This window comes from Dipteris shenzhenensis, chromosome 3 (genome assembly GCF_047967505.1).
Source record: "Dipteris shenzhenensis isolate YYH24624 ecotype China chromosome 3, Dip_SZ_1.0, whole genome shotgun sequence".
Classification (NCBI taxonomy): Eukaryota; Viridiplantae; Streptophyta; class Polypodiopsida; order Gleicheniales; family Dipteridaceae; genus Dipteris; species Dipteris shenzhenensis.
In genome coordinates, this window is record NC_141598.1 from 36,103,966 (window position 1) to 36,128,570 (window position 24,605).

Consider the following 24,605-nt stretch of genomic DNA (forward strand, 5'->3'; position numbering starts at 1 on the left):
TCCAGCACGTGTTTTATCTATATGTGAGTCTTGGACCAGAGTCATCTCCGTCGACCCTCCGTACAAGTCTTCATCAACAACTGGTTTCATGGCTTTAGCACGAGGGGCGATGTCGGAGCCATACGGCTCTGAAGGTGAGGCTGGGCATCAACGAGTGAGGAGCATGCAAGGGGCTTTCCGGTCTCTACCATGACATCTAAGGTAGCCGAGTAGTTGCTTCCCTTTCTGATAGTCGCAATCTATGAGTGATGCCTGCAAGAAAGAAACTATGCGGGCTATCGCTGAAGAAGGTTCAAACAAAGCAATTCAGGGTGAAGTGTTGCCTCAGAAGGAAGATGGTTGGGGTGTTCCTCTACCCCAAGGGTATGTTAGAGTCTCTATGATTACAAAGTGTAGTGATGGAGAAGAGGAGGAGCCAACGAGTGAGGAGCATGCAAGGGGCTTTCCGGTCTCTACCATGACATCTAAGGTAGCTGAGTAGTTGCTTCCCTTTCTGATTGTCGCAATCTATGAGTGATGCTTGCAAGAAAGAAACTATGCGGGCTATTGCTGAAGAAGGTTCAAACAAAGCAATTCAGGGTGAAGTGTTGCCTCAGAAGGAAGATGGTTGGGGTGTTCCTCCACCCCAAGGGTATGTTAGAGTCTCTATGATTACAAAGTGTAGTGATGGAGAAGAGGAGGAACTCCCTGATGCTAACCACAAAGAAAAGGCTACTAGAAGAAAAATCACAGAGAAAGAAGCCATTCAATGAGGGCTCACAAATACACCTATATCTCAAAAAGGCCTAAGAATATGAGTAGAAATCAGGTGGTGGAAAGGAGAACCAGTTTAACTTCCTACGAGATGCCTATAAAGCAATCACACAATGGTAAGATGGGGAAGGGGAAACAGACTGTCAAGGGATGTTGTGATAAAGCAAAGCAAAAAGGTGGGGTGTCGGTAGTTTACAGATGGAATGTAGAAATTGTGTTATCTCAAGACCAAACGGAGGAGTGTGACCGGATTTCATTCCAATTGTCTGTGAAGTGTTTGTGAATTCTCCTATGACAGGAAAAGGAGTTGCAGTGCTTGTGAAGAGGTTGCTAGAGGGCAACGAGTTGCTTTTAGATATTCTTGGCTAGTTTTGTATCAATAGTGATTGCAAGTTTCCAGCATAATTTTGAATGCAATTATGCTTCAAATGATGCTCAAGTTCAACGGGAATGCTCAGAGGGGATAGATCTCATGTTGTTAGGGGAATGACGAGTGTGGAGTTAGAAGCATGGGAAGAGGGTTGTCTTGATAAAAGTTGGATAGATTTTTTAGAATCCTAAAGGGTTGAATGGGCTCTCTTGGAGTAAGGGCCAATAGAATAGATACATTCTATATATCTAAGGAGTGTTTTTGTTAATTTGCACCAATGGGAGGGAGGGTCTGGCTTAACATAGGAATTTTTTATCATGTGCCTATAGGATGATCTTTTTCTCTTTCGAGGGAGGTGGGAAGATCCTTTGATTTTCCTTTTGACGAGGTTGGGGAGGTGTGGTTGAAGGAGTCGATGGATATGCTTGATCCCTATGCGAGATGCGACAACTTCGATGACAAAAACGCAATGTACGTAGATAAATTCGGTGTTTAGGGTTTTCATGTTCTCTCGTTTAGTGGCAAATAATGGTCTGGAATGAATGTTACCTGAAGTGGTCACCAAAGTAAGGTGGCATAATGGTTCCCAAGCCTAAGGTGGCATAATGGTCATTAAGACAACCCTTGAGCTCTAGTAGTTGGATCAAAACGTTGTGTATGCAGCTCCCACCCCATTAATTTAAAACATGCCTCTTCAAGGCTTTAGAAAAATACAAACTACAAGCTCCCTTTAGAAAAGTACAAACTACAAGCTCCCTTAAATTCCTTTTAAGCATCTTGTATATGCCACAACCATTATAACCTTAAATGTTTGCAAGGTGAATTGGCTTTATTGGCTTTATGAGAACAAACATCATTTCAAGTAGTCTACAGCTAAGCACTGAAACATAACTAGGAGTGACAACTTAACAAACATGCAGATCCATTAACGAAAGCATCATATATACCCTTCACAAAAATGTTGCATTCTATTATGAGATGGAAATTACAGCCTTCACCAGCACAGCAACAGCTTCCTTGTTGCAGCCACTACCTTCAAGGACAGCAGTAGTGCAGCAACAATTCTGCCGGACCTTTTCATTGTTTGGAGCCATTACAATTCCAGGACAGTCCAGGACAGTACATGTCACCATCCTATGTAAGCCATTGTTAATATTGCACCAAAGACCAATGATGTGGTCTTCTGGATGAAGGCATCTCTTTAAATTGCAGACATTCAAAATGAGTCTCAAAACAAGGTTGACATTGTCTGGAACTACATTCCCCCTTTAACTTCGTTCATAATTACCAGGTCTTGAGTCCTGCAGAAAGAACATTCCATGAAATTATGAGCAAACATCTATTCATGTGGCTACATAAATGTTGAGATTAAAGCATAAATCATGCCGTGTTGTGAAAGAGCAACAATCTTCGGGGAAAAAAGGGACAGCCTCCAAGCACCTCTCGTGAAATGGGCCATGAAGCTGCATGAAGGCAAGACAGTACCTAACCTATCCCACTTGACACAAATTGGGTGCGGGGAAGGGGGGGGACATGCACATGCACAACTCTAGCCACAAACCTCTTATGTGACAAACCTGTAAGCCATTCTTGTGCGCGCACTTGCATGCACAGGGGAGAGATTGGGCATGCAGATGTGCATATGCCAGTGAAACATGTATTTTAGAGAAAAGTAGCGAAGGTAACTGAGTAATTATGTGCATGTGCGCGAGCAGTTGGGTATGCCTGTCGTGCCAATGTGCACACGTACGCTAAACGTTTGAGTGATTTAGAAACAGAATTTGTAGACATACTAGGAGGTTGAGTATTGACTCGGGCACAACAGGTCATACCCATGTTTCTATTTACACATGATGAGCTGCTGATATCAAACACAGCAAAGGGACTACAAACCCATCTGACAGCCTGCAGGCTTTTTGTGAGAGCCGAGAAATGAAGGTCAACTAGGGTAAAACCAAGGTTCTGGGTTCTCTTTTCACTATATCGAGCATGATTCAAATAACATTTTTCTTTAGTATAAGGAAAAGCGATATCTATTAGGGGGTGGTCAATCCCAGTATCCCACAAAACAGGAGACCTGATACTAAAAGGGGGGCTAACTATGAAAGGGGCAGACTACCCGTACACTGCAGTAACTGAGCACTCTCCATTAGATATGAAAGCTGAACTCTCAAAGAGCTTGGCCAACAAATCCTAGATCCCTACCCCTCAGCGACTGAGCCATAGCACCCGCTTCATCCCAACCTTCACCAGGTCAGCACAAGTCCATACAGTAGAATAAAAGACCAGCCCATTCCTGAACTCCCAGAGAGCCTGGAAACCATACATCCTCAGGTAGAGCCATGCAGCCATGGCAGTAGAGGTGAATCCAAGCAGGTCACCTAATAAAACTGCCTTCCAGTTTTAATACACAAGAAACGTTGCATTAACCCATTCTTTGCACCGCAAATTCGCAATCCACCTGGCAGCCAGACAGGACTACAGCAGATGCTGCACATGTTCTTTAGGACACTTGCATAATGGTTGGGCACCTACTTGACCACTCCATCGAACAGGCCACCAATTGTGGAGAGCTTTCCATAGCAAAACCCTTGCACTACCAAAACGGCAGTGTATCCAGATATCCCACCACCATCTGCAGCCCCTTCTCAGCTTCCATTTGGTGTTCAGCCCTCCACCGCAGATCTCTGCTCACCAAACACCTGTAAGAGGCAGAATTTTCCTCAAATCCCAACCCCCCAGAGACTCCCCACTGCCAACCACTCCATGGGATGCAGTCAGTGGGCCACTCAGCCACCCTTAGGACCTCCTCCACCACTTGTAACTCCCTGCTTTTCACCAGGAAACTGCATCTTTAGCAACAAGTAGTTCCTCACGCACCGGAAATATCGCCTTTCCTCACAAATGTATCCAGAAAGGGGCCAGATCGCGAGCCTACTGAGTATGCACCAACCATCCAACAACCGAACTGACAACTCAACATCCAGGTGGTCCGACAGGAGCTAAGCCCAATCCAACAGAATCCACACCAGCTCAAACACCCTGAGGGGTTCTGGCCTAAGGAGGGATAAACAGCAACTTCCCGAGGGAGCATGAAAGGTACTCCAAGGTGTCACCAAGTCAAGGGGGAAGGCCCAAAAGCACAACCACACAGAGCACTTGTGGAGCAGAAATTCATCAATGTTGAAGAAGGGATGCCAAGGAAAACCCACAACCATAGCACCAGCAAACCAAAAGGATCGACCCACTAGCTCATTTCAAATAACTTCATAGACACAATGCAAGAGGAAGAAACCTTTTCCCAAAAACTTAGCATCCTATCCAACAACAGGCAGCTCACATTTCAAGACTTTTCAAGCTCCCTCGTAGGAGGGGATCCGTCCTGTAAAGAACAGATATACCACCCCTCTTGTCAATCTAGCCACCTTAGGATTATGCCTCTCCGAGGTAACTTTGCAAACAACAGCATGTTTCTTACCTTACTCCTTCCACCCCTTACAGTCAGCAAACTGAGATCTGTGATAGTTATCCACTTACAACAGCTGGAGCACTTCCGCGTTTAATACTTCGGTGAAAACCCCACAAACCAACCTCCGAGATCTTTCAGACTTGCCAATACATCCACTTCAAAGTGGCAAACTGTTACGCTCAAGTCGAGGTAACATGACCTCGGAAGGGTCAGTCGACATTTTCCTTTAAAGGATCAATGTTTGTATTATATTTGTTTGAGCTTCATGTAAATGATCAAAAAGGAATAAAGGTCAAGGTCCTTGGTGAGGGTGACATGGCTCTAGACTAGGTGGATCTAAGGCTAAGGGACCTAAATGCATGAAATATGCCTAGGGGCAAATGCTTTCAATGATATCCCAAGAGAGGGGTAAATGATGCATTAAGGAAGGACCCTAAAATGAAGACATGTGGCATACTAGATCCATCTAGGGAATTTTGGGGCTTGTTGAGAATAAGCGAGCAGAAGTTGAAGCTTTCACGTAATCTGTTTTTTTTTTTTTGAAGAGCTTGCTACCACCGAGGTTGGCTGGGAGGTAAATGCAAGTGCCTGTGCCCGTGATTCCACGTAACAGTTTAGGAGCAAGCAGATTTTTGCGTTTCATTTGGTATCAGAGCCGCAGGTGATTGGAAAAGGGGGATCACGAGAGGTTTTAAGCTGGCCAGGCGTATGCTTAAGCTCACGGGCTAAGGAGCAAAAAGATCGTCGGATGGGGAGCAGATAATGGTACGGGCTGTTTGCGTCATCTGGTTCACATTATCTGCAATAGTTCGTCAACCTTGGAGTTGCGTGTGAAAGGATGGCAGGATCGCGTACAGTCGCAGGTTATCTTCAAGACTCCTTGGCATCGCGGGAAGGGACTAGCTGTTGTATATTGTGGTATCGTATATTTCGTCAATAATTTGAAGGTGTGGAAGACGAAAATAGTGAAGCTGAGAAAGTTGGTGTCGTTTAGTTCAGTTCATCGGTTTGGGTAAGCGTTGATGAGCAGCGCACGACAGAGCCACTTACGCAATAACTCAGACTTCCTAGTAACTCTTTTCAAAAGCGAGGTTACTGGAGTTACGACCATAGTTTTTTCCATACGTTACCATACGCATACGTCATACGAGTACGGAAGTATGATTGGAGTATGGTTCAGCCCTTGGGGCTGAAACATACGTGACCCTAGTTTTATCCAAAAAATTTCAGAAAAATATAGATTGATCATTGATCATTGTACACATTAAATTGACACAGAGGTATTAAACTGAAACTTGAAACTTGTATAATTGTATTAATTTTAAAGTCGTCAATCATGAGTCATGAGTCATGAGTCGTGAATCGTGATTCTTCATTCATGAAAGACTCCAGCCTCCAGAGACCGTAGTCATCTGGATTCTAGATTTTGATACATCATAGATGGAATCATAGATCATAGATCAATAATCAATACTACACCAAATTTCAAAAGGTCCAAAACATCATGATCAAACTTCAAAGGAAGTAGGTACACCGTATTAGTAACTACACCAAAACATGAAAGGCAAAACATCATAAAGAAAAGGCTGCCAGTGTGCCACAGCCTCAAGCTGCATCTTCATTCTCATCCTCTTGCTCATCCTCATCCTCATCATCATCTGCATCAATGCCTGCACCCTCCTCATCCTCCTCCTCCTCCTCATCACTATCATCCTCATCTGCCTCGCCATGGAACTCCAAAAGACTAGAGCTGCTTGAAGCTGCAGCAACATCCATCGTTCCTGTAAGTGTAACAATAGGGGCTGCAATGCCTTCTCCCTCTGTATCTGCTTGCCTCGCTAGCAGCCTATCATCATCCTTCTCCTTGTTGATCATTTCTAGGGTCACTTCTATCTTCTCAAATCCCCTTTCCTTGATTTTGGAAATGAGACGCAAATTAGTATGGATGTATACTAATTTCTCGGTATTCTTTGGAAGCAGCCTATTCCTTCTTTTAGTATGGATAAGAGAGAATGTGCTCCAATTCCTCTCACAAGGAGAAGCACATGTGCCTTGCGAGAGCACTCGAAGAGCTAACCGCTGTAAATTTGGTGTGTGAGCCCCAAATGTCTCCCACCATTTCACCCCTTGGTGCATTCTCTTTTCATCCTTTGCAATCGCAGGAGCAAATGTGCCTGACATGGATTTGTAAATATCCAACTCATCACATAAGGTGCCTTGGCTGTCAACATCATACTTGGTGTACCGCTCTATGGCATCCATCCACCCATCATCGTGCACCTCCTTGTCACTATCTGGATTTTTCTCTCTCCAAATAGGATGGAGAACAAACGCTGCCGCATGCAATGGAGAATGCATCATATTCCACCTGTCAACACATAAGGCTCTAACATCAGCCAGCTTTGAGGATTCAATCCCATCAATAGTTGCCATCTTCTCGACCATCCGATCAGTGAGTTCATATACAAGTCCCATGGTAGCCCCTTCCCTATCAGCCAGGCGAAGGATCTTCAAAATAGGTGCACAAAGCTTCACAATGAGTCTTGTATCTTGCCAAAATGAAGCACCCAATATAATAGAAGACACCTGTTGTGCTTTCACAGTGCGTGACACCTTCCTCTTGCAATACTCATCACTGACAACCATGCGACGCAATCCATTGTATACCCTCTCATCCAACAAGTTTGCTAACATGATAAACATGTAAGCAAACCGTGTTTGTGCTGGCTTCACCAATTCCTTCTTGCTTTTTCTATACATTGCTAACACGGTGTGTTTCCGGGTAACAAATGTCACAATCATGTTAGCATGTACCAACACTGGCTTTACCCATGGAAGCTTTCCAATGTCCTCAAACAAGAGGTCAAGGCAATGGCATGTGCATCTAGTATAGAAAATGTGAGGCCACTCTTCCTCCACCAATTCTCCTGCCCGCACACAGTTAGATGCATTGTCCATACACACCTGCACCACATTTTCAGCCCCAACATCACGAATGGCATCTTTCAGTATCCCAAAGATGTACTCCCCTGACTTATACTGCCCACTTGTGTCCACGGACTTCAAGAAGGCTGAACCATATATGCATGAGACCATAATATTGATTAAAGGCCGGCGTCGAGTGTCAGACCAACCATCACAAGTTATGGTGCAGCCATATTTTTTCCACTTATCCCGAAACTGTAGCATCTCTTGATCTATGCATACTGCTTCATTAGTTAGCTCCGTTGTGCGCAAAACATTATAGGATGGAGGCTTGAAGGTAGGCCCAACTTGGCCAATGGCACGAACCATCTCCAAAAAATAAGGGCTCCTCACCTTCCAATGAGGAATATCCTCTGCAAAGAAAAAACGATGGAGAGCAATGTATGCATCCTTCCGCGCTTGTGACTCCCATGCCTTTTCCAAGGTTCCCTTTGACGTCTTCAACTTCTTTTGCTTTGGCTCATATGCACTGCCAGATGCATTTCCACTTGCAGTACCACTCACTGAGGCATCTCCCAAATCAGCCACATCTTCAACAAGCTGTTTTGCAGCAGTTTTTAAGGCCACCTTTGCCTGCAATCTTCGACAAGTATCTTTCACATTTTCAGGAGGAGCAGTACACTTGTCAACCCCCAAGCCTGTGAGCCCAAGAAAATGTGCCCTTATACGGGTCGGTCCTCCATCCCATGAATGAGGGCAATATTTACATTTACAAGTGAATTGGCCCTTCCCCAAAGGCTTCAAGGCCTCTACAAATTCCCATTCTGGTCCTTTTTGTCTTCCCATTTGTAGATCTGCAAGCTGCAAATTTGCAAAAGAGGGCAAATAAGGCATTGGGCAAAGGAACAATTTCCAAAGAGGGCTTGAAGTCCTTGCAGGCTGCCCTGTTAGATGGCATCAACTAAAGAGAGAGCACTTGCTGCAAAACAGGAAAAAAAAGCAGCCATTGCATTTACCTTGACACTTGGAGCAGGTAGAGCGTAGAGGCAAGCTGCGGGCTGCAACTGTACGGTGACCACTCACCTCCAAAGCAAGTATAAGAGGGCAAAGGGCTGTCTAAATAGAGGGCAGCAAGGTGCTGAAGAAGAGGGCAAACTGAAGAACTTAGAAGAGTGAAGGGCTGAGGGGACTCGGGAGTCGCAACTGAAGAAGAGGGCAGCACTGAGCAAGGTGCAGAAGAAGCTTAGAAGAGGGCAAAGGGCTGCAGCCTGCCTAAATAGAAGCAAACGTCAACCTAAATAGGCTCTTGAGGCAGCAATGGTCGGTGTGCAGCGGCCAGCTTGCAAGCAGAGCGTCGGTCGACGGTGAACAGTACGGAAGCCTTCGCAAGGATGTCGTACGGAATCCGGATTCGAATTTCGAACATCGCAGCCCAACAACAATATAAGGTACGCATCCCGATTTTTTAACCCCCAAAAAAAGTCACGTACGGAAATCCGTACGGACGTCCGTACGAAAAAACTGACCGTACGCGTACGAAAGCAATCACGGTTACGACCACCTGTAGAGAGCTACTATGCTGTCACAGGACTTTCTTGTGATAATTTGCGTGTGCTATTTTGTTATTTGAAGCTCTGAGCGCTGCAAGAAATCCAATTGACGGCAAAGACTCAAACAGTGGGAAAAAGGACACGATGGAGAAACTGACCAAGACTCAGAAACGTCATTATTTTGACAGATCGTGAGCTCGTGTGAAGGGGTAGATACTATAGTATGTTTGTGGTCACAAGGCAGGGCATAAATGCAGATTTGGAGTGGAGTACAGGGACATACTAGATCCATCTAGGGAATTTTGGGGCTTGTTGAGAATAAGCAAGCAGAAGTTGAAGCTTTCACGTAATCTGATTTTTTTTTTTGAAGAGCTTGCTACCACCGAGGTTGGCTGGGAGGTAAATGCAAGTGCCTGTGCCCGTGATTCCACGTAACAGTTTAGGAGCAAGCAGATTTTTGCGTTTCATTTGGTATCAGAGCCGCAGGTGATTGGAAAAGGGGGATCACGAGAGGTTTTGGGCTGGCTAGGCGTATGCTTAAGCTCACGGGCTAAGGAGCAAAAAGATCGTCGGATGGGGAGCAGATAATGGTACGGGCTGTTTGCGTCATCTGGTTCACATTATCTGCAATAGTTCGTCAACCTTGGAGTTGCGTGTGAAAGGATGGCAGGATCGCGTACAGTCGCAGGTTATCTTCAATATATATATATATACCTTTGTAAGACTAGAATAAGTCCAATCATACAAATTTAGAATTTTTTGTTGTTCTAAAGATCAAAAATCTACAAAGAAAATAAAAGAGAAAATGAAAGAGAAGAAAAAAGAGGTAAACAAAAACTTTTATGAAAAGCAAAAGGAAGACATACTTAGCAAGCAAAGCAACACTTATGTCGTCATCAGTGCCCAAGCATAAGCAGCTATACTGGGTTTCTAAAGACCCGCGGAGTCTCTTGGGCAAACCCAGTGCTTGCTAAAATACGTCCAAAAAAAAAAAAAAAAAAAGAGAAAGAAAACAAGAAATAAAGAAGAAACGAAGCAGGTGACTTAAGCAAAAATAAACAAGCAAGTCAAGAAACAAGTCAGCTGTTGTATATTGTGGTATCGTATATTTCGTCAATAATTTGAAGGTGTGGAAGACGAAAATAGTGAAGCTGAGAAAGTTGGTGTCGTTTAGTTCAGTTCATCGGTTTGGGTAAGCGTTGATGAGCAGCGCACGACAGAGCCACTTACGCAATAACTCAGACTTCCTAGTAACTCTTTTCAAAAGTGAGGTTACTGGAGTTACGACCACCTGTAGAGAGCTACTATGCTGTCACAGGACTTTCTTGTGATAATTTGCGTGTGATATTTTGTTATTTGAAGCTCTGAGCGCTGCAAGAAATCCAATTGACGGCAAAGACTCAAATAGTGGGAAAAAGGACACGATGGAGAAACTGACCAAGACTCAGAAACGTCATTATTTTGATAGATTTGGTGCTACATCTGAAAAGCCACGTGGATGGGACTGGGTTTCCATCATCTCACATCCCGCAGAGCTAGGCTTTCGTTGGTTGTGCTTGATCGTGAGCTCGTGTGAAGGGGTAGATACTATAGTATGTTTGTGGTCACAAGGCAGGGCATAAATGCAGATTTGGAGTGGACTACAGGGACTAGTTGATCTCTTCATGCAGCAAGAATTATAACCAGGGAGCTCTCTATGCCTTCTAAGCTTTGTTGGAGTATTTGCTTGTTTATTTGCCTCCGTGTTTGAGTTAGTTTGGATTGTAGGAGTTTTCCCTAGTACAGGGAGAAGTGGGTTTGGTTACAGTGTGATATATACCTAGCTAGCTGTAAATTTGGAAGTTGGACTTTTGAATTGTAATTACAGTTTCAAGCGGTGTTTTATTGTTTTTATATTTTATTTTTATTTTTATTTATTTTTTTAACACCCATTGACCTAAATGGAAGTAGAAGAAGAAGCTTCTAGGATGGATCCCGTAGAGTCGGGAGTCTGGCCGACCCCGCAGGTGTCGCGCCCAACAAGTCATACACTATCTGGCAGAATTGCAATGTTAGAGGATGCCTTGCAACAAATTTTAGCACAGCAGTTACAAACAAATGTGGGGCAGTCTGAGCTCAGGAAAATGGTGCATAGTATGTCTGCCAGACCATCTCGTGAGGAGAAAGGTAAATCTCCGATGGAACCGGAGTCCAGTGTTCGTACGGTCGAGCCTAGAAGGGCTAAGGTGCCTAATATTGCTAATTATAGGCCAGAAAAGTATTCTGGTCGGATGTCTGATCATAGTTCCGATATCATTGACACCTGGTTACACAAATGGGACGAGGCCTTCGCCATTTGTGAAATCAAGAATGATATGAAGAAAATCCGCAAGACCACCCATATGTTTAATGAGGCAGCGGATAGGTGGTGGATAAAATAGCAGAAAGATGGAGTGGCATCCACTACTTGGGAGGGATTTAAAAAGGAATTTAGAAAACACTTCCTACCTCCTGACGAGGCATCCCGAGCTTGGGATCAATATCGAAACCTTCGTCAGAGAAATTTATCAGTGGCAGAAAACACTGATAAGTTTAGAGAAAGTGTAATGAAGGTTGATGAACCCCTACCTCAATCAATCCAAGTAAAAGATTTTATCTTTGGATTGAATAATCGAATCAAGATGGAAGTTCGGGCTAAGTATGCGAACACGCTAGATGAAGCAATAGCCATAGCCATAGCCATAGCCCTGAACTATGAGGATGCAAAAGGGAACAGACCAAATGGGTTTGTGCAGGTTGGGACTCAGTATGGGTACCCAAAGAAAACTGCGTTTAAGAAGTGGATTAGCAAAGGGAGTGCCTCACAGCCTAGTGGTCAAGCCAAGCAGGTGAAACCAGTTGAGACTCCAAAATCAAGTACCACCATTGGAATGAAAAGAAAAGTAACACCAATGGTAGCCCGGGCTTGGTCGAAGTCTTCTTTGAACCCAGAGCAAAGTGAAAAAGCAAGGAGAGAAGGCTTGTGTTTTGGATGCCTTCAGTCTCATCAGTGAAAAGATTGTCCACGAAACAAAGATCGTCGGATGGCTGAGATGGTGGTCTCAAAATGCGACGTGGAAATGGAGGGAAGTCCCAGAGCAGAACAGACGCAAATTCAGCTAGCGGGATCTTCTCAAAGGTTAGTACCTTTTTTGTTATGTGTGTCTGTTGCTAAGTTAGTAACTAGTGCACCTGATAATAGCATGTCAAAGCCCGCAGCAACGGGGTATACAGCCTTTAATGATATGAAGTTAATTAAGATGAAATGGCAAGTAGCTAAATGACACATGATGTCATTGTGTTGTTTGACTCAGCGTCAACGCACAATGTAATTAACTCCAAGCTTGTAAAGAGGCTGAAACTAAACACTAGCCCATCTGACTATGCATATACAGTCAGGATGGCAGACGAAAGTTCAACTGAAGTATGGGACTAAAGGGTTACCCAGTTGGAGCTTCGAATTCAAGACTATACTGAGAAGCTTGATTTTGTAATGACTAAGCTTGCTCATGTAGACATAGCCCTAGGTAAGGCTTGGCATTCTTGGAAGAATCCAGCCATAGATTGAAAAAAGCACATTTATCAATTCAAGATGAATGATGTGATGTATGTCTTACGAGGTGAAAAGGATATACCTCAAGGACCGTTGGTTTCCGTGATGGAAATTCGAAAAGCTCAAGAAGAGTTTTTGTTTCTTTGTACAGCATCGGTAGAGCCGGTCGATGATTCTTCGGTTAGCACTGATGTTGCTCAAAATGGAGAGATGGCCAAGCTGGCTGATCAAATAACAGAGGAGTTCTCTTATTGTTTTAGGGATGAGCTACCTTATGGGTTACCTCCAGAGCGGAATGTTCAACATAAGATTAAACTAATCCCGGGGGCAGAACCTGTAAATAGACCTCCCTATAGGTTGAGTTTTATTGAAGAGGCGGAGGTGCGAAGACAACTGGAAGAATACCTCAAGTTGGGGCAGATTCAACCAAGTTTCTCCCCTTTTGCTTCGCCAATGATATTAAAGAAGAAGAAAGATGATACTTTTCGCCTCTGTATAGATTACAAAGCATTGAATAATATCACTATTAAGCACAGGTATCCGATGGCTCGGATCGATGATTTGCTAGATGCATTACATGCGGCCGTAATTTTCAGTAAGATAGATCTTAAAGTGGCTATCATCAAATCCGTATTAGAGCCGAGGATGTGCATAAAACCGCTTTTAGAAGCAGATCTGGACATTATGAGTTTTTGGTAATGCCCTTTGGACTTACCAATGCTCCAGCTACATTCGTCATGCTTATGAACAATTTACTACGTCCGTATATCGAAAAGTTTGTAGTACACTTTATTGACGATATTCTGGTATTCAGTAAAAGTATTACTGAGCATCATGAACACTTAAGAATAGTGTTCAGTACTTTGAAAGTCAATCTTTATGTAAATAAAAAGAAAACTATACTGTGTATGATAAGACTTGAATATTTAGGATTCATAATTACTCCTGAGGGGGTAGAAATGGATCCAAAGAAAGTGGCTGCGATACTGACTTGGCCAATCCCTCAGAGTTTGACCGCTTTGCGATCATTCTTGGGATTTGTCCAATTTTATCGAAGGCAAATCAAAGCATATTCCGAAATAGTATCGCCATTGATTGATCTGACCTCGGATAAAGTACCTTTTATTTGGGGACAGAATCAACAGGAGAGTTTTGACACCATAAAACAAGCTGTGGTCTTAGGACCGGTGTTAAAAATAGTTGATCCCTAGAAACCGTTTTTCCTTGAAACCGATGCAAGTGGCATTGCGGTAGGAGCAGTTCTCCTCCAAGAGGGAAGGCCAGTAGCCTTCGAAAGCAAGAAGCTTTCTCCCTCTCAACGAAATTGGCCAACTCATGAATTAGAGTTGTATGTTGTTATCCATGCTCTGAAAACATGGAGACATTATTTGTATGGGTCAAAGTTTTATGTTGATGTTGATCACGATACTCTGAAACATTTTTGTAAACAACCTGACTTGAGAGGCCGCCAAGCTAGGTGGGCAGAACTCATGCAGGAGTTTAACTTGACGATTCGGTACCGAAGAGGGAAGGATAATAAAGTTGCTGATGCGTTGTCACGCATTATGCATAATATGAGTTTCACGGTATTAGAGAGTGCTCTAATAACCGAGATTAGAGAAACTCAAAAGGTGGACGAGTTCGTCCAAAGCCTTTGGCCTAAGGCTCATGTGTTCAAACCCGGGGAAAAGGATGACCTGGCATCTAGAAAATGCCAAACTTATGCAACAGAAATGGCAAGGTAGTAGTACCTAATCAGAATGATCTCAGGCAGAGAGTCAGTCAACAATGCCATGATAGCCCATGTGCGGGACATCCAAGAGTCGAGAAGACATATGATCTCGTGAGACGAGATTTCTTTTGGCCAAAGATGAAAAAGCATATTCATGAATATGTGACACGTTTTTCGTGTCAGGTAAGTAAGGCAGAACGCGTGAAGCCACCCGGACTTTTACAGCCCTTGGAAATACCACTAGGTAGGTGGGAGAGCATTTCCATGGACTTTATTGTAGGTCTGCCTACGACACAAGGTGGATATGATTCTATCCTTGTGGTGGTTGATCCTCTTACCAAGATGGCTCACTTCATTATAACTAGAGAGTCTGTTAGAGCCCTGCAAGTGGCGGATTTGTTTATTAGACATATATTTCATTTGCATGGATTACCCAAATCCATAGTGTCAGACAGAGATGTCAAATTTACCGGTCATTTTTGGACTGTGGTATTTAAGACACTGAGGACTGAGTTGGGAATGACTAGTGGGGATCATCCAGAAACGGATGGTCAGACGGAAAGAATCAACCAAATTTTAGAGGATATGCTTAGAGCATATCTGTCATTGAGGCAACATACATGGGACAAGTGGTTGCCATTATTAGAGTTTGCCTACAATGATAGAAAAAATTTCTCTACAGGGTTCAGTCCGTTTGAGCTGAAATATGGTTATAGACCAGCAAATCCAACTATAGTTGCAATACCTCAGAAAGTGCCTAGTGCCGCGAACTTTGTGGTTCAGATGCGGGAGATGCTAGTACTTGCGAGAGCGAACATCCGCCAAGCTATGGATAGAGCTAAGGCGTATGCGGATGAAAACCGATCCGCTAGAGAATTTAAGGAAGGAGAAAAAGTTTTTCTCAGAGTTCCTAAGTCTTTGACTCCAAGAGAGTGTGCTAAGTTATCACCTTGATATTGTGGGCCATGGTTAATTCTAAAAAGAATAGGCAAGGTAGCCTATAAATTAGAATTGCCACAAGGTTGTAAGGTGCATCCAGTGTTTCATGTTTCTCGTTTAAAGAAATTTTTGCATACATGTGACTCACTAATCGAGGGTGTTGTTTTGTTTCAGGAGATAGAGGATAATGCAAGACGCAAACCAACAGGAATCCTGGACCGAGGAACAATGCAAGTGCGCAATCGGAAGATACCCACGATGTTGGTTGCATGGCATGGTCTACCTCTATCAGAAGCTACCTGGGAATCCGTATACTAGTTACGGAGAGTGTTCCCAGACTTTATCATCGAGGACGCTGATGCCTGAAGAGGGAAGGAATGTTACGCTCAAGTCGAGGTAACATGACCTCGAAAGGGTCAGTCGACATTTTCCTTTAAAGGATCAATGTTTGTATTATATTTGTTTGAGCTGCATGTAAATGATCAAAAAGGAATAAAGGTCAAGGTCCTTGGTGAGGGTGACATGGCACTAGACTAGGTGGATCTAAGGCTAAGGGACCTAAATGCATGAAATATGCCTAGGGGCAAATGGTTTCAATGATATCGCAAGAGAGGGGTAAATGATGCATTAAGGAAGGACCCTAAAATGAAGACGTGTGGCATACTAGATCCATCTAGGGAATTTTGGGGCTTGTTGGGAATAAGCAAGCGGAAGTTGGACCGGTGGTTCACAAAGAATTGCAATCTCTGTCAATGATTGGGTCAACACACAGATCGCGATCGTATGCCTCTCAACCCCATCTTACCACTGGAGCCATTTCAAAAATGGGGTCTGGACTTCATGGGTCCATTTCGGCCCGCACGCAGAATTGAAACTTTGACTTTGGAGTATTTATAACTTGGTGACAATACTCCAAGCTAGAACACAGTGGGCGAACATCAAGAGGTGGGGAGGATAACTTTGATGGTGAGGCTTTGTGCACATGTTCTCTTCTCAAATGTGCACTTGTATCGAATCTTAGGGCCGGCTGAATGACCATTTTGTGGTTTAGCGTTTAGGGTTTAGGCGTCCAAGGCCATGACCACAATGGAGCCAGTTTGTCCAAGTCCCAAGCGGAGGACTTGTTAAAACCTAACAAAGTGGCTCAGTTTGGGAGCTAAGTCCACCTTTGAGCTGAAATGACCAAAGCATCGACAATGACAATGGATTGAGCCCAATGCAAAATCAAGTTGCAAGCCGAGCTGCTCCAACCTCCTCCCACTCTAGACCTTCAGAAAAGGTGCTTTAAGCTCTTTCTCCTGCTGGCTGGTCACTAGCTATCTTCAGGATATTCTCTAAATTCACAGTTTCTAAGTTCTGAGATTTTCTCTGTTTGGAATTGGCAAGGTACTTTTATAAGCATATTGAGATTTCAGTTCTTAACCGAGGCAACCATGAATCTGTTGGATGGAAGCCTCTAGATGGTTTTGTGGCAAGCGGTTACTGAAGACGTGTTTGATTGGACCACGATATTCAACTCTTCAATGATTGGTTGAGATGACTAAGATTGCATGGTATTGATACGTGGCTTTGCATGGAGTGCACTTGGCATGAAGCACTAACGTAGCTGACGAATTGGGCAAACCTCTTGAGGCGGTTCTCTTCAATGAAGACTAAGGCAGTTCTCTCAGGCGGTGGTTTCTTCTATTTAGCACAGTGGTCTCTTTTTTTGTCCAGGACTCCATCTGAGCTACTCTTGCTCATGAGAGTCGCCTTCAGCATGTATTTCTCCTAGCCAATGGAGTCGTAAGAGCAGCTGCTCTATAGGGCCGTTAGAGAGTCTTTCAATCTTGTGTCTTCATAGTTGTCACCACGAGAATTGACTTCTTTGTAATGCTTCTGCAATCCTAAGAACCGTGATCTCAAGAACCATACGCTCAGACAACCTTTCGACCACCTCACGAACAGCTCTCTTGGAAACCCGCTCTGATACCATTGTTGGCTATTAGAGACAATGAAATAGAATCTCTAAAAGTATCTCATTGCATGCGAGTATCATATGATGTAAAATACCACGAGATGCTACGAAACACCAGAATAATGGAGAGAGGAGCAATTGCGACTCAATACTAGAACAAAATCACTTCTATTATCTCAGAGAAGATCAATAGACTATTTCCTCACCAGTACTCGGTTTTTCGCATAGAAGCGCTAAGAGAAAGCTTAGCATCAATACAAGCTGTCGAGACGTAGATGTTCTTTCCATTGTTTTGAAGGACGACAATCAGGTTCTTTGGGAAGTGATCGTTTTCCCTCACCAAAGGTATGCTGATCGTGAATATACAGAGAAGAGCTCGTCAAAGCCCGTCCTATGGACTCTTGGAAGAGTGAGTCGGCAACTTTGCAGGAGAGGTGGAAGACGCTTCCAATTCGATCAGATTTTTCGTTGGGTCTAGCCTTGTGTGGGTGAGGTATCTTCTACAATTGCTGGTTGTTTTTTGCTTTGCAGCCGACAATAGTTTAAGAGCAGTGTTGACTGCTCTTTGTGAGCATCTTTTGGTTGTTGGGCTCTTTGTGAGAAATTCTTGTTGGGCTCTTTGTGAGCACGTTTCCGTCATTGCTGTAGCTCTTTGTGAGCATTAGTAGTGGGTGACAGTTATGTTTTCGTGATTGTCCCCTTTTGGCATCAAGGGGGTGTTGGATGGAAGCCTCTATGTGGTTTTGTGGCAAGCGGTTACTGAAGACGTGCTTGATTGGACCACGATATTCAACTCTTCAATGATTGGTTGAGATGACAAAAATTGCATGGTATTGATACGTGGCTTTGCATGGAGTGCACTTGGCATGAAGCATTGACATAGCTGACGAATTGGGCAAACCTCTTGAGACGGTTCTCTTCAATGAAGACTGAGGCGGTTCTTTCAGGCGGTTGTTTCTCCTCTCTCCATTAGTCTGATGTTTCGCAGCATCTCGTGGTATTTTACATCGTATGATACTCGCATGCAATCAGATACTTTACAAGATTCTATTTCATTGTCTCTAATAGCCGACAAAATCATATAAGGGTGTCTTGGAGAACTCATGAGGGCCAAATCCTTCAGAAACAGTCTTGTAATCAGTCATGAGTTTACATGTAAGGTCATCTATCTCACACGCTCATGTACCTGCTGTCCCTCTCCGATCGTAAGAGATTTTCAATGAAGCCAACTTTTCCATCTATTCCGCATCTCATCCCAACATAACAAAATGTTTCAAGCACATATTATTTATATATGTATCTAGATAGCATATTTTATAGCACAAGGAAGAAAGCTCTAATGTTTCTGGGTTAAATAGGTGTGCAAAATATTCTGACAAAACGTTGCTTATGCCTAGTGCAGGCGCACCTCGTCTAACCTTCTATTTACATAGAGGCTAGCACTTGAATGAGATGCAATTGGAAGTTCATAATCATTTATTCAATCCTAACAGACTAAGTTGAAATCCTTAAAAATATTCATGTGATAGCCAAACCTATAAAAGGATCTCATTCCAGGCTGCAAGGAGTTGTTTTCTACTCAGAAAAGAAAATTATTTAAGTTTGTTATGTTTTTGTTCACCATTAAGCATCATTCTACTGAGTACCAATTCTTAGCTTTATTAGAAACTTGGCTGCAACACTAAACTAGCTAAAACTTATTGCTTATGACATCTAAGAATGTCCCTGATGGAAAGCAAAGAAAGCAAAACATAAGGTCAGCATATTAAACAGGACGGATACATAGGACAAATAAAAAATCACAAGCCAAATAATCACTCGCAACAAAAGAAGTTGCTAACAGTTATATACTCACAGGCATAAAGTATCATGATCAGGTTTTCTTGATGCCACTTTTTCTTATATCATCAATATCCTTTCTTTGCTTCTGGGGACAAAAAACGATGTTATCATACCATGCAATGGAAATATCGCAGAATGTGATAAGATAACTTATTCCTACATCATGCCACACAAAAAGTGACTAACTTACCTTAAACAACTCAACTCGACATGTATGCGCTATTTCTTGAAGATGTCTCCATTCCATGGCCATCTCATACTCAATTGTATTGGGCTGTGAGCAATGGGAAGTCGCCACAGCCCTTCTCTGCAAGGATGTACAAGTCTTTAGGTAATAATTTTTACTTTTGGAAATTTCAAGGGGCAAGCTTCAGAAAAGTTCAACTTTTTTATTTTAATTTTCAAAAAAAGGGAGAAGGGGAGGGAAAATATTCACATGACATGTATAGAGGCATAGGAAATACATAGATGACCTAAAACATCCACACTCGACCATAAATAGTCATCAAGATCAAAAACCATGAGAATCTGATAACGGCATGCATCTTCGAGGAATAGAGAAGCTGAGCTGAGAATCCAGAAGCCTTAAGAGGGGGCTGAGAAAGAGGGCTGACTCCTAAGCGAGATGTGAGTAGAAGGCTAAGAGGGTGCAAAGGGAATAAGAGAGGGGGCTGAGAGAGGGCTAAGAGGGCTGAGAGAAGTGTCAAGTAAGAGGCGGAATGCCAGGCAGAAACAATCACGACAACGCAGCTTCAGGTAACGCTTTTTTCTCTCTTTTTTGGGTGGAGGTGTGGGGATTTTGAGAGATGGCACCTAAGGATAAGGTGCACGATTCGAATCAACCCTGAAGAGGCATTGGAATCACCCATTGCTTTCCTCCTACTCAATTCCGGTACTTGAGCCATTGTGTATATGCTTACATCCATTCCTTTGGCTATTAGATTAAATCGTTTCAATGCTACTCTATGCGTGCACCTTTTTGCAAGTTTGTTGCATCCAAGCATCCACATGCCCATTAACACAAAAGTATTCGTGAAAGAACCAAATATCGATGTTAGGCTTGCGAGATTCTATCATTACAAATATACCTAGAACCCTATTTGTTCTAAGCCCAAATTCCTTTTTTTCTCCAACAATATTACTAAAAAGGAGCATACCATATCCTCACTTTGAAGAGCTCGTGACAACCTCAGTTTTTCTAATGCCAAATGACCTGGGAACCTTGACATTTTAGAAGGATCGAACGGCTTAACCTTGCTTGCAATAAGGGGCCTGTTCAAAGCCAAAGAGACAAAATGACCAACTAAGAAGGTAATCTTAAGTATATCTTTAAAAGAAGAGCCTGCACATGCTCTGTATAAAATATTAGTGACAAGGACCCTGACATTTTGGAAAACAGAATCCAACCTTTTGCTGTTTGTTACAAGGCATTTTCTCTCTATTTCTTGCAGAGCTGCATCAGCAAAGCTTTTGGTTTCGAATATGACCAGCGCTTGGCCTGAACCATGAGTTCATAACACAAGGATTTCACAATGCATCAGATACATTCTAAGGAGCCACCTTCATGTAAAATGCTCAGAACGTCAAGACTGGAAACCTGAATAGCAAGCATTACCATATGGGATGATTGTTTCTTGAGGAATTACTCGAGCATCAGAAAAACCTTCAAATACACTTTTCATCATATCCTGCATTTAAAAACCAAATAAAGATTACAAATCTCACTTACAACCTTCTCAAACAGTATTGGCCTGCAAAGTTCCATTCAAAAAAGGATAAAGTAGATACCATTCAAGAGCTACAAAAGATACAAAAATCTGAATGGATCGGACTTGGACATGCAAAATAAGGCAAAACTGAAAACATTCACTTCCGACGTACCCAAGCAGATATCATATACTATATTTTATCTCACACAATAAAATTAGGATTATTTTGCTGGTGGTTAAAAGACAGCCAAACTTGGATTTTGTCGCTCAATTAGTGGGCTGCACGGAGCATGGTTGTTAGACCGTTAGACACAGGTGCCTTAAGTGTCTTAAACATTAGATACTTAGGACACGTAAAACATCAGATTGTAGCGGCAATAGACCCCAGCTGCTTGCAAGTCACAAATTAAAATCCAAAATCCAAATGACAAGACGGCTAGCTTGCAAGGCAAGTCCTGACTGCTTCCTGACTTTTGGTGCTTACTGTCCCGAAACAACACTAAGAATCCTAAGGAGTACCTTGCCCTTCAAGCTCCATCATGATTCTCTAAAGAACCAGACTTTTCGAGAATGCAAATGTGTGCAATGCATGCAGAATTTGAATGCCAATTGGCCCTCCAATGGGAAAGAGCGCCCTCATGGGAGTACTTGTTTCTATTTCGACCTACATGCAAGGTGGGAGAGAGACGGCAGATGAATGCAATGTGAATGAAGAATGCTACATGAGATTCACAATGAAAGGGTGATACCCTTTCATTAATGTCCCTTGAGATCACTCAAGTTCCATCTTCCCATTTACACCTACCCTTAGCCTATGACCCATGCATCTACCATTCAATGCACCTTCATGCACCCTTCCCTTCCTATTGCCCCTAGGACCTAGACACGTGTGTGCACATTTTTATTAATAGAATAAGTATCACATGTCCAAATTCAATGCCGTCTGAAGCAGTGGCTCCAACTCGACTAGTCATATCTACTGAGATGATCCACCGCCATAACAAATCAGTCGGTGTCCATCATAAATACAAATACATGTTACACCATTGGCGTTAATATATAATAATGTTTTAATGTCTACTAATCACGGATTAGTGATTTCTCTTGTCATGACACTCCCTCCTGCTTGAATGGGCAGAAGTCCTCTTCTAGATCATCTCTTGTCTCTTTCTCTTGCGTACGCATCTCTTTTACTTCTGCATTTGCATCCCTCTTCATAATCTGCTACTAGTCTCCTCTAGGTAGTACACGATCTCTTCTGAATCAGAACTTAAATCTCAGTTCTGGTTCCTCTTGATGCTGAATATTCAAAATGCAGAAGTACCGCTACAGTGCCTCTTCAATATCTCTTCATACTCAGAATTCTCTTCTGAATACCCAACTGCTGAAATCTCTTTATAGTAACCTGCTCAATAAGCTGAAACACGTTCTCAACAAATTGGTCAGTATTAAAACGATTCTCTCACCCAAATGTTTCATTGAACTAGGTAGACCTTGGCTATAGATGATTTTGCCATGGAGAGCTACTTAGTCTATAGAAACTATAGACCTTCAATCTCTTTTTCCAACTCTTCTATTTCAGCCCTATTCATCCTATCAGACGCTCTACACGGAGGAGAAAAAATATTCATTCTCTGTCCATACTCTACAATGAATATGCCTAATCTCTATTCAGTTCACACATCCATACACCAGTGTTGGCTGAATGGATAGCATTTACTCTTGGTTCTATGTTCACCGTAGAATCCTGGGATGAGGAGGTAGAAGCCTCACCGTCCTGCTTGAATGCTTTGCCTTTCCCTTTTACAGAATTGGTTTTGACAATTTTGGCTAACAAAGTAGGACATTTATGCCATGGATGCCCTAGCTTATGTTTCTTACATCCGAAACATTTACCCTCCTTAATTAGCTTTTTCTTCTCATTGTCAATCATGGAAGGAAATGATATCCATCCAGAACGTGATTGGCTGTTAACATTTTATACAATAGCTTTCTCTTTTCCTTTGTTGAAGGGTTTACGAGGATTCAATTTCCTCTCAACAATCTCACCCAATTTAGTGAGGTCTTTCAAGGTGGTTGGGTTGAACATCTCAACCTCATACCTCACTTTTGGGCTAAATACTTCTTCCTTCTATCATCCTCGCTCTTCTCAAGTAACTATAAAGAGAGTTTCCAGAACCTAGCTGTAAATTCAGTGTTACTCTCGTTATCGAATTGCCTGAACCTTTCCCGACGGAAGGTCAATTCTTCTTCATGCCTCGGAGGAATGAAAGTAGCCTTAAGCTGCTCTACAAATTTGGACCATTGAAGAATAGGCTCTTTTCCCGTTTATGATAAGGACCACCACATCAAAGCATCCTTCTGTAGATGTACTGTGGCAAGAGCAAGCTTCTCGTGGTCGGTCTTATCTTGATGGGCAAAATATAGCTCAAAATGGCGAATCCAATTGAGGATTTTATCCGCCTCTCTTGCTCCATCATACTTTGGGAACTCTATTCTCTCTAGGGGTTGGAATTTAGCTCTCTTTGAGGGGGTACTTAAATCGTCATCCCCAAAATTCAGCACTCTCTTAATCCCTAATTTTGTCATAATGGACTGCTCAATCATATGGCTAAGCTCAGAAACCAGCTTATGAACGGGAGACTCCTCTTTGACTCCTCTCTCCCTCTTGCACTTGGATTATAATCCATGTGTACGGGATTTTGTGTTAAAGGCGTAAACTCAACGCCTTGCTCTTGGATGAACTCATTTCTCCCTTCATTTCTGAAGGAAAACTCCCTATTAAGAGATTCTTGAAGGAGAGATGAAGGTAATTCTATACGTGGGTTATCATACTCAATATGTGTAAAAGTCTCATCTACATCATCCTCTTCAGGAGGAAGTGATGGTGTTCTCTCCCTATCTCCTTCTGGTAGTGGAGGAAAAATGATAACTTCATTATTAAATATCCCTTCCCCTTCCATTCTTTCCTTTTAGTAATACAAGAGAGAAAATGACTTGCTGTAATTTCAGAAAAAGGTTTATTTTACAGCAAAAGTCAAGTGTTGTAGAGTTGGTGGTACTTATCCGACTCCCGCTTCATTTGTGTCGAGAAAACACTTGAAATGACCTCTTCTTCCTTCTCTTTTAAGCTTTTCTTCTTGTATTTCTGCTGTAAACTGGTGCACTCCATTTGGGCTACTTATTTTGAGTGGATTGGAGCTCTAGATACCGTTATAGGGGGTACTTGATGGGTGGATCACCCCCTTAAAATCTTGTTCCAATCTGACTTTCTGTTGGGGAGAACGGGGGGGGGTCTCTTTTTTCCACGATTTAAGGGTTTTTTTTTTTTTTTTGGGGGGGGGGGGGGGGGGGGGGGGGGTTGTTCCACCCCGTTAGGACACCCTGCTCCCCATCCAAAGACCCAAAAAAAATCAGAGAGAGCCCTTACCTCAGAGACTCTGTGATTCAAAGATTGCATACCAATAGCCCCTTGCTTTACATGAAAACCAAGAGCCCAATCTTGCGTCGCAATTTGTTGCCACGCTTCTGTCGGATTTCAGACTGCGCTTCTCGTGCACTGCTGGTCAGAGCGTGGCGTATCTTCCATACGTCGTCTTCTGGACGTGGCGCCTCTTCCCTCTGTTGGTCTGCCTTTGGCGTACACGCCTTCTCTCACGCGGACTTGCTTGCACGTGGCCTTCAGTACAGGCCCTTCTTCTACGCTGCACTTCCAACGGCTTTGTTTCGCATTCTTTCGCCCTCTGTTTCGCAACACTACTCCTCTTCTTCTGCTGTCCCTTTCGTGA

General features: G+C 43.0%; 2 protein-coding genes across 4 annotated transcripts in view; both read right to left on the bottom strand.

The window, feature by feature from the left end:
* Window positions 1-2,073: 2,073 nt before the first annotated feature.
* Window positions 2,074-24,605, bottom strand: part of LOC147903717 (protein ANTI-SILENCING 1-like) — a 68,010-nt gene continuing 45,478 nt past the window's right edge. For 2 of the 3 annotated variants that reach the window (XM_087400795.1, XM_087400786.1), the window contains exons 7-12: window positions 20,724-20,796; window positions 20,516-20,606; window positions 20,266-20,380; window positions 19,299-19,415; window positions 19,122-19,193; window positions 2,074-2,424 (exon numbers count right to left, since the gene is read on the bottom strand). In XM_087400795.1, coding sequence (XP_087256921.1) covers window positions 19,140-19,193; window positions 19,299-19,415; window positions 20,266-20,380; window positions 20,516-20,606; window positions 20,724-20,796 — 450 coding nt within the window. In that variant the 3' untranslated portion in view covers window positions 2,074-2,424; window positions 19,122-19,139. Of the gene's footprint in view, window positions 2,425-19,121; window positions 19,194-19,298; window positions 19,416-20,265; window positions 20,381-20,515; window positions 20,607-20,723; window positions 20,797-24,605 lie in introns of those variants that run through there. The other variant, XR_015543883.1, reaches the window with a different exon arrangement.
* Window positions 6,102-8,418, bottom strand: LOC147903718 (uncharacterized). The gene has a single exon (XM_087372570.1). The coding sequence runs from the start codon at window positions 8,409-8,411 to the stop codon at window positions 6,198-6,200; it is 2,214 nt and encodes a 737-aa protein (XP_087228696.1). The 5' UTR covers window positions 8,412-8,418; the 3' UTR covers window positions 6,102-6,197.

Excerpts from the sequence above, each read along its gene's own strand:
- LOC147903718 (XM_087372570.1), bottom strand. The coding sequence starts at position 8,411 with ATGCCTTATTTGCCCTCTTTTGCAAATTTGCAGCTTGCAGATCTACAA.